Genomic DNA, 15,539 nt, shown 5'->3' with positions numbered 1-15,539 from the left:
AGTTTTAAGATAAAATATTGTTACTTTGATGAGAAAATTTGTTTGTGTTAAGCAAAACTTGCTATATCTGACAGAAAAGTTGTTATCACAATCATAGAATTGTTACTTCTAAGAAAAATATTGGTATATTTGACAGAAAACTTACTAGTTCGAACAGAAAACATGTTATCGCTGACGAAACATATTATTTCTAAGAGAAATTTGTGTGTGTTAAGTATGAGTATGTTAGTATTAAGATAAAATATTGTTACTTTGAAGAGAAAATTTTATTGTTTTAATCAAAACTTGCTACTTCTGTCACAAAAGTTGTTATCACAATCAAAGAAAAGTTACTTCCAAGAAACAATTTGGTATCTTTGACAGAAAACTGGCTAGTTCGAACTGAAAATGTGTTATCACTGACGAAAAATATTATTTCTAAGAGAAATTTGTCTGTGTTAAGTATGAGTATGTTAGTATTAAAATGAAATGTTGTTATTTTGATGCCCACTTTTAAAATACACGTGATTTTATTAATAACATTTGATTTTTTAATAAAGTTGGGTTTTAGTTTTCGGAAATAAGAACGCTCATGTTCAAAATACATGTGATTTTATTAATAATATCTGAAAAGCCGTTATGGGTGAAAAGAATGAGTGCTTCAAGTTGTAAAATTGGTTTAGGGGGGACATTAAAAAAAGAACTTGTTCTGAAAAGATATAAAAAAGCCTGTTGAAAGTATTGCTTAGTGTTGGGGTATTTAAAAAGCCATTAAAGTAGAGTTGTGGGTGAAAAGAATTCGGAAATAAGAACGCTTATGTTTAAAATAATGTGGATTTTATTCATAAGATCTGAAAAGCCATAAAGTAAAGTTGTGGTGAAAAAGATGAGCACTCCAACTTGTAAAATTGGTTTAGGAAGGACATTACGTAAAGAACTTATTCTGAAAAGATATAATAGAGCCTTTTGAAAAGTGATATTGGGGTTTGTGAAAAGTCGTATAGTAAAGTTGTGGTGAAAAACATAAGTACTTCAAGTTGTAAAATTGGTTTAGGAAAGAAGATTAAGAAAAGAACTTGTTCTGAAAAGATATAAAAAAGCCTTTTGGAAAGTATTGCTTGATGTTGGGGTGTACAAAAAGTCATAAAGTAAAGTTATGGCGAAAAAGTTGAGTACTCCAACTTGTAAAACTGGTTTAGGAAGGACATTACGTAAAGAACTTTTTCTGAAAATATATAAAAAAGCCTTTTGAAAACTATTGCTTGATGTTGGGGTATTCAAAAAGTCGTAAAGTAAAGTTGTGGTAAAAAGGATGAGTACTTCAACTTGTAAAATAGGTTTAGGAGGGATATTAAGAAAAGAACTTTTCCTGAAAAGATATAATAAAGCCTTTTGAAAAGTATTGTTTGGTGTTGGAGTATGCAAAAAGCCATAAAGTAGAGTTGTGGGTGAAAAGGATGAGTACTTCAACTTGTAAAATGGGTTTAAGAAGGGTATTAAGAAAGGAACTTGTTAAGGAAAGATATTATAAAGCCTTTTGAAATGTGCGGGACCCTTCTGTGTCTCAAGTGCACAAAAAACAATAAAAAATGGGGAGGGGGGGGGTTCTTTGGGGGCCCAGGAGGGGGCATTTGAGGGCCCGGTGGCGCTTTGGGGGCCTTTGGGGGTCCAAGGGTGCTTTGGGAGCCCGAAGGGGGCCCTTTGGGGTTGGGGTAGGGGGGCTCTTTGGGTTGGGGTATGGGGCCTCACAACACTGTTCAAATGGAACTTGTGTATTATAACTACCACAGATTTTCACCCCAAATCATCTTCTAAATCATCTTCCTAAATCATCTTATAAAATGTCTCAAACGGTTTCGCCTCAATCATCTTCTAAAATGTCTCAAACGGTTTCGCCCAAATAATCCCCTAGAATGTCTAAAACAGTTTCGCCCAAATAATCCCCCAAACGTAATTTCTCCGTATTCCTTTATTTCGGCATCCCTGCGCTGTCACATTTGAAATTCCCATGAAACCATTTCCTGCATTAATCTCTTCATCTCATAGTGGTTCCTGGCTAAACTATTTTGGCTTCAATAGAATTCCCGAATTAATCTCTCTCACTAAAGATCAGAGAAGTCATATTTAAAAAATGGAATATTTATTTATCTCTGTCACTAAAGACAATTTATCCCTCAGACGTAAAGATCAAAGAAGCCATAATGTTTCTTAATTCCCCTTTTGTGGATCAATAATTCCCCTCGATTATGCAAATCAATTTCTCAGAAATCTGTCCCCCTTTTTGGATCAATAATTCTTGAATAAATTATGTAGGAGTGGTAACTCATGATAGCTCCCTACTGGCGTGAGAGGGAGGTTAGCTACCCTCCAATCACTTTCGACTATTAAAAGTGTACCAGCCCTCTCAATTTCCAATTGAAAGAGTCCCTTTTGAAGTTTCTACGACAACACTATCTGTAAAAACCTAATAAGCCCCCAGCCCAGAGCTTACAACCTTTGCCCTAGTGGCTCTGGGGGGTTTGTCCTCCTCAAATACATAATTTCCAGAACTTTCAACAACGTTGAACAAAATGGCTATCTCTAAACTTTGATTAAATGTGTTTGGGGAAATGGTGGGCGTGAGAGGTGTATTAGTTGCTCTCCATTAACTTTGGACAATTAAAATGGGCACTAGCCCTTTCAAATCATATGAGCTTTCAAATCAATTTCGAATCAAATGAGCCATTTTTGAAGTTTCTAAGACAAAACTTTCTACCAGACAAATACATTAAAGTGATTAGTGCTATGTACGAGAATAACACTGCTGCGGTTCAGGTAGGAAATGAGGTTAGCAGTTGGTTTTGTATTAAGTCAGGAGTTATGCAGGGTTGTGTTCTATCCCCCTCATATGGATTATTTTGATGGATTTTGTATTAAGGAGCACAGGAAAGGCAACGGGAGACCACGGAATCAAATGGGGATGAAAAAGTCTCCTGGACTTAGATTACGCTGATGATTTCGAGATGATGATCGAGCATCCAAGAGGAAACTGTGAGTGGTGTATAATACAAAAGTACCAAATTCGTTCCCCTACGGAAATAAAAAAAATTAAACTCAACTAAAATTCTCAAATTTGGAAAGCCTTAATTTCCACGGGGGGGGGGGTATTTACCGGGGGGATATTCTCCTTGGGGGGTATTTTTCTTGGGGGGGGTGTTTTCTGAGGGGGGATAATATCCGGGGGGAGGGAGGGGTAAATGCCAGACACAAATATCTATAATTGTCCAGCTTCTGTTTATTCGTTTAGTATTTTGGACCTATCTACAATTTTCTTTCACAATATTTCTCTTTCTTCGAAAAATTCTCTGAAATTCATTTATCCTCAATAAATTCCGTACTTATCTTTTTATTAAGAAAAAACAGATTCTGAGGGCAATTGTACCTTTTACATCAGTACCGATTAGTTTTAATAGTTGGACTTGAGGCTGAACGACATCAGTACCATTGCATTTTTTTTGGGATAAAACTCTTCATTTACTCAACGTTTGTCTAATTGGAAAGTCTTTTAAATCAGCTTTGCTTTTTACTGTAGATAATTAATACCGAGAGTTCATTTTCTGTTAAAATTGTCGCTTTAAGAAGCTCTATAAGAAAAAATCATCTCTAGTGACACTAAGCTGAAATACAAAAAATTTTCAACAATTTTCCATTGGTTCATAAAAATACACTAGCTATTAAATTTTATTTCCAACAATTTCTAAATACAGCCGAAAAACTTTTGAAATGTTTCCCTCCAAATCGAGAGCACTCATTTTACGACCCTGTATTCATTGTAGAAGCAATTTTATGATTTATTGTAGATACTATATATCTGTTTATCATTAAATTACAGGTCGTCATAAAAGTTTTACGTTTCAATTTATATTTATTGTTATATTGTTTATATTACGATTTGTAATTTGTCATTGTTATTCATTGTCATTATTTTAATTCCAGAATTGGTCGCAGTGGTAGATTTGGTCGTAAAGGTTTTGCTATCAACTTAGTAACAGAAGGTGATGCCCACATTCTCAAGGATATTGAGAAACACTACAACACTCAGATTGATGTCATGCCAATGGACGTGGCAGACCTCTTCCAAATATAGCTACGTTGTTGGAGGTAGTCACTGTTGAATTTGGTCTTAAAAAAAATTATCTGGATTCATTTCAGTTTTAATTTGCATCTAAGGGTGTGTCATATTGGAATTTAACCCCATTAAAATATAATCTAGGGCACTATTCTCTGGACCCCCAAAAATGCAACAGCAAAATAAGCTAAAAATATTGACAATTTGTGTGTTGTAAAATTAACAGAATACATCCATTAGTTGTTAACTAAACTTTGATATTAATGCTTTTGGTGTATTTTAAACGTGGTGATATTTTAATTTTGAGATATATTCATATGAATGACCTTTTTATTGTAAACGTATAAACATTATTCTGTTTATTGTCTTAGGGTTGTGTAAATCTCGAACCTTACTCTCTTTTTTTGGTCTTTTACGAAATGAGGCATTAAGAATAACTATAATACGTTGGCTGGCATAATCGTCTGTCTTGTTTGCAAGAAGATATTACGCAGCTTTCACAGGCAGCGCAATCGCGCTGCCTACGTAAAAAACGATGTTGGCACAATGGAATTTTTTTTTATTCTTTAGGCCAGGACACTTGGTATCGAAGGAGGAGTCGTAGCAACTTCGAAAAGGGCTCATTCGATTGGAAATTGGAGTGGCGTGTGCCCTTTTTAATAGTCGAAAGTATTGGAAGGCAACCAACATCCCTTCCGCGCCCACTATTTTCAAAAACACATCCAATCAAAATTTTGAGATAGCCATTTTGTTCAGTGTAGTTGATTTCCAGATAGAAAATATATTTTTGAGGAGGACACTCCCACACAACCCTCAGGGCAAGGGTTGTAAGTTATTTCCTGGGGGCATATAACATTTTTATAGAAAGCGTTGTCGTAGAAACTTCATAAAGAGCTCATTCAATTGGAAATTCAATGGGCTAGTGACCTTTTTAATAGTTGTAAGTGATTAGAGGGCAACTAATCCCCCTCTCACGCCCAATTTTTGCCCGAACACATCCAATCAAAACTTTGAGATAGCCATTATCTTCAACGTAGTTGAAAGTTCTGGAAATTAGGTCTTTGAGGATGACAACCCCCCCCCCCACAGCAATCAGGGCAAGGGTCATAAGTTACGCCCTGGGGGTATATAAGGTATTCATAGAAAATGTTGTCGTAGAAACTTCAAAATGGGCTTATTTGATTGCAAGTTCGAAGGGCTAGGGCCCTTTTTAATAGTCGAAAGTGATTGGAAGGCAACTAACCCCCCTTCCACGCCATACGTTTCCCAAACAACATTCGGTAGAAATTTTGAGATAGCCATTTTGTTCAAAATTGTTGAAAAGTCCAGAAACTATATCTTTGAGGATGACACTCCCCCTACAACACACAGGGTATGGGTTGTAAGCTATTCCCTGGATGCATATAAGTTTTTTTATTGACAGCATTGTCATAGAAACTTGAAAAGGGGCTTATTCGATTGGAAATCCAAAGGGCTAGTGCCATTTTAATAGTCGAAAGGGATTTGAGGGCAACTAAAACCCCCTCTCACGCCCACCTTTTCCCCAAACCTATCCAATCAAAATGTTTAAATAGCCATTTTATTCAACGTACTTAAAAGTTTTATAAATTAGGTCTTTGAGGATGATAACCCCCTCAGAGCCCAAGGGACAAGGGTTATAAGTTATGCTCTGGGGGCATATAGGTTTTTATAGATAGTAATGTTGTAGAAACTTCAAAAAGAGCTCATTGGATTTGAAATTAAAAGGGATTGGGCCCTTTTTAATAGTCGAAAGTAATTGGAGGATAACTAATCCCCCTCTCACACCTACCATTTTCCCAAACACATCCAATCAAAATTTTGAGATAGCTATTTTGTTATGCCCTGGGGGCGTATAAGATTTTTTTTTATAAAAAGTTGTCGCAGAAATTTCAAAAAGGAATCATTCGATTGGAAATTGAAACGGCTAGCGCCCTTTTAATAGTCGAAAGGGATTGGAGGGTTAGTAACCCCCCTCTCACGCCCACCATTTCTCCTAACACATCCAATCAAAATTTTGAGATAACCATTTTATTCAACGTAGTTGAAAGGTCCGGAAACTATGTCCTTGAGGATGACAACCCCCTCCCAGCCCTCAGGGCAAGGGTTGGCAGCTATGCTCTGGGGCATATAAGGTTTTTACAGAATGTGTTGTCGTAGAAACTTCAAAAAGGGATCATTTGATTGGAAAATTGAAAGGGTTAGTGCCCTTTTTAATAGTTGGAAGTGATTGAGGGGTAACTAACCCCACTCTCACGCCCACCATTTCCCCTAACACATTCAATCAAAATTTTGAGATAGCCGTTTTGTTTAACATAGTTGAAAGTTCTGTAAATTAGGTCTTTGAGGATGATAACCCCCTTACACCACTCAGGGCAAGAGTTGTAAGTTATGTCCTGGGGGCATATAAGATTTTTATAGAAAGAATTGTAGTAGAAACTTCATAAAGAGCTCATTCGATTGGAAATTGACAGGGCTAGTGCCCTATTTGATAGTTGAAAGGGATTAGAGGGCAACTAATCCCCCTCTCAAGCCCAATTTTTTCCCAAACACATCCAATCAAAACTTTGAAATAGCCATTTTCCTCAACGTAGTTGAAATTTCTGGAAATTACGTCTTTGAGGATGACATCTCCCCCACAGCAATCAGGGCAAGGGTCATAAGTTAGTCCCTGGGGGTATATAAGGTATTCATAGAAAATGTTGTCGTAGAAACTTTTAAATGGGCTCATTCGATTGGAAATTGAAATGGCTAGTGCCCTTTTTAATAGCCAAAAGTGATTTGAAGGCAACTAAAACCGTTCCACGCCCACCATGTCCCCAACCACATCCAATCAAAATTTTGAGATAGCCATTTTGTTCAAAGTTGTTGAAAGGATAAGAAATTATATCTTTGAGCATGACACTCCCCCTAAAACCCACAGGGTAAGGGTTGTAAGTTATGCCCTGGGGACATATAAATTTTTTATTGAAAGTTTTGTCATAGAAACTTGAAAAGGGACTCATTCGATTGGAAATCCAAAGGGCTAGTACCATTTTAATAGTCGAAAGGGATTTGAGGGCAACTAAACCCCCTCTCACGCCCACCTTTTCCCAAACATATCCAATCAAAATTTTTAAATAGCCATTTTCTTCAACGTACTTAAAAGTTTTATAAAATAGGTCTTTGAGGATGATAACCCCCTCAGAGCCCAAGGGGCAAGGGTTATAAGTTATGCCCTGAGGGCATATAGGTTTTTATAGATAGTGATGTTGTAGAAACTTTAAAAAGGGCTCATTCTATTGGAAATTAAAATGGTTTTTGCCCTTTTTAATAGTCGAAAGTGATTGGAGGATAACTAATCCCCCTCTCACACCCACCATTTTCCCAAACACATCCAATCAAAATTTTTAGATAGCTATTTTGTTATGCCCTGGGGACGCATAAGATTTTTTTATTGAAAGTGTTGTCGTAGAAAATTCAAAAACGAATCATTCGATTCAAAATTGAAATGGCTAGTGCCCTTTTAATAGTCGAAAGTGATTGGAGGGTTAGTAACCCCCCTCTCACTCCCACCATTTCCCCAAACACAACCAATCAAAATTTTGAGATAACCATTTTGTTCAACGTAGTTAAAAGGTCCGGAAACTATGTCTTTGAGGATGACAACCCTTTCCTAGCCCTCAGGGCAAGGGTTAGAAGTTATGCCCTGGGGCATATAAGGTTTTTACAGAAATTGTTGTCGTAGAATCTTCAAAAAGGGATCATTCAATTCGAAAATTGAAAGGGTTAGTGCCCTTTTTAATAGTTGGAAGTGATTGGAGGGCAACTAAACCCGCTCTCACGCCCACCGTTTCCCCAAACACATCCAATCAAAATTTTGAGATAGCCGTTTTGTTTAACGTAGTTGACAGTTCTGTAAATTAGGTCTTTGAGGATGACAACCCCCTTACAGCACTCAGGGCAAGGGTTGTGATATATTTCCAATGGGGCATATAAGGTGTTTATAGAAAGCGTTGTCGTAGAAACTAAAAAAAAGGCTCATTCAATTGGAAATTGAAAGGGATAGTGCCCTTTTTAATTGTCGAAAGTGCTTGGAAGGCTTGACATTTTTTTTAGTAAAGATCGATGTAGGTACAATGTATTACTGTTTTCATTTTTGTTTAGATCAGGGCACCTTGTATCGAAGGATTTGTCGTAGGAACTTCGAAAAGGGCTCATTCGATTAGAAATAGAAAGGGCTAATACCCTCTTTAATATTCGAAAGTAATTGGAAGGCAGCTATTCCCCCTCCCGCGCCCACCCTACCAAATGCCCCTTATAAATAAAAACGAAATGTTTTCTTAATATTAAATAAAAATGCACTGAGTTAATGTTAATTATCAATAAGATATCTCAGCAGTATCTCAAGAATGACTGACGGTATTAAATTCAAACTTTTGGGGCTACTTCTACTCTTAAAATCTAACCAAATCAAAATACCGTAACTGTATACAAGCTATCAAAGAAAGTAAAGAGATTTTTTCTGCGAATGGTATCAAGTTTTCTATTTCAGCTCAACTGGAGGAGGTATGAAACTAAATTAAACACTACTACTTGTGTCCAGATTTTTAAGAGGGTGGATGTTGCTAAAAATTGCTGAAAATTTTTCTCAAGGATACAGAAAGCAGGCCAAACTATAAAGTATTAAAAAAGGAAAAGATCTAAACAAAAATTTTCTTGTCCCCTGAAAAGCCTATGTCCATTTAAAACGAGCATAAATTAAAAAAGCATTTTCCACACAATAAGTTTTCCAACGAAAAGTGAAGAGTCCCATTAAACCAAAAATGAGCAAAAATAAAAGAAAGTAATCTACCAAGCGTGAAACTACCACAAATCAGCATCAATAAATACATGAAACCCAAAACGAACAGAAATTATGATAAATAACAGAGTCAAAGTCAAAACGGCAGAAATATATATATATATATATATATATATATATATATATATATATATATATATATATATATATATATATATATATATATATATATATATATATATATATATATATATATATATATATATATATATATATTTGATTAGATGTGTTTGGGGAAATGGTGGGCGTGAGAGCGGAAATGGAAATGGTGGGCGTTTAGTTGCCCTCCAATCACTTCCAACTATTAAAAAGGGCACAAACCCTTTCAATTCTAGAATTGAATGATCCCTTTTTGAAAATTCTACGACAACAATTTCTGTAAAAACCTTATACGCCCCAGGGCATAACTTCACACCCTTGCCCTGAGGGCTGGGAGAGGGTTGTCATCCTCAAAGAAATAATTTCCGGAACTTTCAACTACGTTGAAAAAAATGGCTATCTCAAAATTTTGATTGAATGTTTTTGGGAAATAGTAGGCGTGAGAGCGGGTTTAGTTGCCCTCCAATCACTTTCAACTATTAAAAAGGGCACTAACCCTTTCAATTTTCGAATTGAATGATCCCTTTTTAAAGATTCTATGACAACAATTTCTGTAAAAACCTTATATGCCCAAGGGCATACCTACCCTCCAATCACTTTCGACTATTATAAGGGCACTAGCCGTTTCAATTTCGATTCGAATGATTCCTTTTCGAATTTTTCTACGACAACACTTTCTATAAAAAAAAATCTTATTCGTCCCCAGGGCATAACAAAATAGCCATCTCAAAATTTTGATTGGATGTGTTTGGGAAAATGGTGGGTGTGAGAGGGGGATTAGTTATCCTCCAATCACATTCGACTATTAAAAAGGGCACAAACAATTTTAATTTCCAATCGAATTAGCCCTTTTTGAAGTTTCTACAACATCACTATCTATAAAAACCTATATGCCCTCAGGACATAACTTACAACCCTTGCCCCTTGGGCTCTGAGGGGGTTTTCATTCTCAAAGACCTAATTTATAAAACTTTTAAGTACGTTGAAGAAAATGGCTATTTAAAAATTTTGATTGGATATGTTTGGGGAAAAGGTGGGCGTGAGAGGGGGTTTAGTTGCCCTCGATCCCTTTCGACTATTAAAATGGCACTAGCCCTTTTGATTTCCAATCGAATGAGCCCCTTTTCAAGTTTCTATGACAAAACTTTCAATAAAAAATTTATATGTCCCCAGGGCATAACTTACAACCCTTACCCTGTGGGTTTTAGGGGGAGTGTCATGCTCAAAGATATAATTTCTGAACCTTTCAACAACTTTGAACAAAATGGCTATCTCAAAATTTTGATTGGATGTGTTTGGGGAAATGGTGGGCGTGGAAGGGGTGTTAGTTGCCTTCCAATCACTTTCGACTATTAAAAAGGACACTAGCCATTTCAATTTCCAATCGCATTTTGTGGATGTAAAAGAAGACTAAAACTTATATTTTTTACACGAGCGGGCTGTGTCTCTTCTTTCTTTGTAAAAACGTCAGTAATTACGATTTTTTCTGGAACGCCGGCTTTTTTTGGCTTTAATATTTCTTGGCGATAAGGCATGCTCGCATTTTGTGGAGGTAAAAGAAGACTAAATCTTATATTTTGTACATGAGCGGGCTTTGTCTCTTCTTTCTTTGTAAAAACGTCAGGAATTATGATTTTTTCTGGAACGCTAGCTTTTTTTGGCTGTAATATTTCTTGGCGATAATGCATACTCGCCATTTTGTGGAGGTAAAGGAAGACTAAAACTTAGATTCTTTACATGACTCGGTTTCATCTCTTTTTACTTTGCAAAAACATCACGAATTTAGATTTTCCTGGAATACCTATCTTTTTTGGTTTTATTATTTCTTGATGGTAGGACATAATCGCATTTCTGGAGGTAAAAGAAGACTAAAACTTATATTTTGTATACAAGCGGGCTTTGTCTCTTCTTTCTTTGTAAAAACGTCAGGAATTATAATTTTTTCTGGAACACCAGCTTTTTTTGGCTTTAATATTTCTTGGTGATAAGGCATAATCGCGTTTTGCGGAGGTAAAGGAAGACCAAAATTTATATTTTGTACACGAGTTGGCTTTGTCAAGACGTACGACTTGGAATATATTTGAAGTGTTGTGTCGTGGTTTATCTTGTCAGTGTTACATTCTGTTGATGTTTCAAAGTGCATTTTGAAGTTTTTTCGTTTGAAACGTATGACTTGGAATATGTTTCTAGTCTTGTCATGGTGTATCTTGTCAGTGTTACATCTGTTGATATTTCAAAGTGCATTTTGAAAATATTTCGTTTGAAATGTATAACTTAGGATATTTATGTAGTGTTATTTCGTGATTTATCTTGTCACTTTTACCTCTATTGATATTTCAAAGTGCATTTGAAATTTTTTCGTTTGAAGCGTTTGACTCAGAATGTTTTTTTTAGTGTTGTCTCATGGTTTATCTTCTATCCTTTACCTCTGTTAATATTTCAAAGTGCATTTTGGAATTGTTTTTCATAGGAAACGTATGACTCAGGATTTTTTTTATTGTTGTTTCGTGATTTATCTTGTCAGTTTTATAATATGCTGATATTTCAAAGTGCATCTTAGAGTTTTTTCGTTTGAAAGATATGACTTGGAATATTTTTCTAGTTTTATATCTTTATTTGTGTCTAGGTTTATCTTCTCAGTGTTACCTCTGTTGAAGTTTCAAAGTACAGTATTTCTAAATAGGTTGGGTTACATTAAGTTAACTACCTTTCAGTTAGGTTCCTTCAGGTTAGGTTAGAGTGGCCAACCACGCTAACCTAACCTGAAAGAATGAAACTTAAAAGTAGTTAACATAATGTAGCCTAACCCATTCAGATATGCTGAACTTTGAAACATCAACAGAGGTCAAATTGACAATATACACCAGGACACAACACTACAAAAATATCCTAAGTCATACGTTTCAAACGAACAAATTTACAAAATGCACTTTGAAAGCATCAACAGAATGTAACACTAACAAAATAAACCATGAAACAACACTACAGAAATATCCCTGGTCATACGTTTCAAAGAAAAAAATTCAAAAAGGCACTTTGAAACATCAACAGAATGTAACACTGACAAGATAAACCACGACACAACACTACAAAAAATAATCCAAGGTCACACATTTCAAACGAAACAAATTCCAAAATGCACTTTGAAACATCAACACAATATAACATTGATAAGAAAAACCACGAGACAACACTACAAAAATATTTCAAATCATATGTTTCAAATTAAAAATTCCAAGATGCACTCTGAAACATCAAAAAATGGTAACAGTGACAAGACAAATGACGAAACAACACTACAAAAATTAATCCAAGGTCATGCGTTTCAAACGAAAAAATCCAAAATACAGTTGGAAACATCAACAGAATGTAACACACACAAGATAAACCGCAACAAAACACTACAAAATATTCCAAATCATACATTTCAAACAAAAAAATTCCAAAATGCACTTTGAAACGTCAACAGAATGTGCCATTGACAAGAAAAACCACGAGATAATGCTACAAAAATATTTCAAATCATATGTTTCAAATTAAAAATTCCAAGATGCACTCTGAAACATTGACAAATGGTAACAGTGACAAGATAAATGACGAAACAACACTACAAAAATATCCTAAGTCATACGTTTCAAACGAAAAAAAATCCAAAATACACTTGGAAACATCAACAGAATGTAACACACACAAGATAAACCGCAACACAATATTACAAAATATTCCAAATCATACATTTCAAACAAAAAAATTCCAAAATGCACTTTGAAACATCAACAGAACAGCAACATGATAAACCATGTCATAATACTACAAGAAATATTCAAAATCATACGTTTCAAAAGAAAATACTTCAAAATAAACTTTAAAAAATCAACAGAGGTAACACTGACAAGATAAATCACGAAACAACACTAAAAAATATCCTGGTCATACGTTTCGAACAAAAAATTTCAAATGCACTTTAAAACATCAACAAAAGTCTATAGTGACAAGATAAATCACAAAACAACGCTTTAAAAATATTCCAAGTGATATGTTTCAAACGAAAAAATTCCGAAATGCACTTTGAAACATCAACACAATATAACACTGACAAGATAAACCACGACACAACATCATAAAAATATCACAAGTCATACGCTTCAAACGAAAAATTTACAAAATGGACTTTGAAACATCAATAAAATGTAACACTGACAAGATAAACTATGACATGACACTGCAGAATTATCCCAAATCTTATGTTTTACGAAACAAAAATTCCGAAATGTTTTTTGAAACGTCAACAGAATATAACACTGACAAGATAAACCACGACAACACTACAAAAATATTCCAAGTCATACGTTTCAAACGAAATACAATTCAAAAATGCACTTTGAAACACCAACAGGATGTAGTATTGACAAGATAAACCGCGACACAACATTACAAAACTATTCCGAGTCATACGTTTCAACAAAAACAATTACAAAATGCACTTTGAAACTTGAACAGAGGTAACAGCAACATGATAAACCACGTCACAACGCCACAAGAAATATTCAAAGTCGTGCGTTTCAAAAGAAAATACTTCGAAATAAACTTTGAAACATAAACTGAGGTAACACTGACAAGATAAATCAGGAAACAACCTTACAAGTTTATCCTGAGTCATACGTTTCAAACGAAAAATTCCGAGATGCACTTTGAAACATCAGCAAAGGTAACAGTGACAAGATAAATTACGAAACAACACTACCAAGATATTTCAAGTCATACGTTTCAAACGAAAAAATTCCAAAGTATACTTTGAAACATCAACAGAATTTAGCATTGACAAGATAACACTGACAAGATAAATCAGGAAACAACACAAAAAATATATATCGTGAGACATACCTTTCCAACAAAAATTCCAAGATGCACTTTGAAACATCAACACTTTGCATTTTGTACAGTGACAAGATAAATCACGAAACAACACTACGAAGATATTCCAAGTCATATGTTTCAAAAGAAAGAATTCCAAAATGCACTTTGAGACCTCAACAAAGGTACAGTGACAAAATAGGCCACGTCACAGGACTAAAAAAAATATCCTAAGTCATGCGTTTCAAAAGAAAATATTTCAAAATGAACTTTGAAACATGAACAGACATAACACTGACAAGATAAATCACGAAACAGCACTACAAAAATATCACAAGTCACGCGTTTCAAATAAATTCAAAGATACCCCTTGAAACCAGTAGCGGATCAAGAGGGGGGGGGTGAGGGGGGGGGGCTCCCCCCACCCCTAAATTAGTGTAAAGTAGTGTAATTTACTTAATTAACTCAAGTTTGTGTTAATTAAACTTGCTTGTAACGCAAGTTTATCGGATCAACCTATTTTGCCCCCCCCCCTAAATTTTTTTAGAATCAACCTATTTTGTGCGCCCCCCTAAAACAAATCCTGGATCTGCCCCTGCTTGAAACAGCAATAAAGGTTACATTGACAAGATAAACAACGTCACAACATTACAAAAAATATCCTAATTCTTACGTTTCAAACGAAAAAAAAATCCTAAATGAACTTTGAAACGTCAAAAGAGGTAACACTGACAAAACAAACCACGATAAAACACTACAAAAATATCCCAAGTTTGTAAAAATATACAAAAACACACAAAAATATACATTTCAAACGAAAAAATTCCGAAATGCACTTGAAAACATCAACCGAATGTGACACTGACAGGATAAACCATGACACTACACTACAAAAATATCCCAAGTCATATGTTTCAAACGAAAAAATAATTCAAAAATGCACTTTGATACATCAACAGTGGTAACAGTGACAAGATAAATCACGAAACAGCACTAAAAAAATATCCCATGCATATGTTTCAAACGAAAAATATCGAAAATGCACTTTGAAACATCGACAAAGGTCAAAAATAACCTAAGTCACACGTTTCAAACGAAGAACTTCTATAATGCACAGAGTATAAGTTTCAGTCTTCCTTTACCTCGACAAAACGCGATTATACCTTCTCGCCATGAAATGTTAATGCCAAGAGAGACTGGCATTCCAAGAAAAATCATAATTCCTGACGTTTCTAGAAAGCAAGAAGAGACAAAGCCAACTCGTGTACAGAGTTAAAGTTTCAGTTTTCCTTTACCGTCACAAAAAAACGTGATGACGCCTCATCGCCATGAATTACTAATGCTAAAAACGGCTGGCGTTCCAGAAAAATCATAATCCTTGACACTTTTACAAAGTAAGAAGAGAGGAAGGTGAGTCGTTTACAGAATATGAGTTTTAGTGTTCTTTTAACTCCACAAAACGCGATTAAGCCCTATAACCAAGAAATATAAAAGGCAGGAAAGGCTGGCATCCTAAGAAAAGTCATAGTCCCTGACTTTTTTACAAAGCAAGAAGAGACAAAGCTAACTCGTGCACAAAATATATGTTTTAGTCTTCCTTTACTTCCAGAAACGCGATTTTGCCTTATCGCCAAGAAA

General features: G+C 35.2%; 1 protein-coding gene across 1 annotated transcript in view; it reads left to right on the top strand.

Annotated features, from left to right (window-relative positions):
* Positions 1–15,539, top strand: part of LOC148941575 (eukaryotic initiation factor 4A-I-like) — a 450,045-nt gene that overhangs the window by 412,906 nt on the left and 21,600 nt on the right. The window contains exon 10 of the mRNA XM_089104411.1: positions 3,955–4,119. Within this exon, the coding sequence (XP_088960537.1) occupies positions 3,955–4,105 (151 nt within the window). The 3' untranslated portion in view covers positions 4,106–4,119. The remainder of the gene's footprint in view (positions 1–3,954; positions 4,120–15,539) is intronic.

Source organism: Artemia sp. Qi Xiang Cuo, chromosome 18 (assembly GCF_049724085.1).
Source record: "Artemia sp. Qi Xiang Cuo chromosome 18, ASM4972408v1, whole genome shotgun sequence".
NCBI classification, from domain to species: Eukaryota; Metazoa; Arthropoda; class Branchiopoda; order Anostraca; family Artemiidae; genus Artemia; species Artemia sp. Qi Xiang Cuo.
The sequence above is the reverse complement of the archived record's forward strand: the minus strand, read 5'-3'. Positions and strand labels throughout refer to the sequence as shown.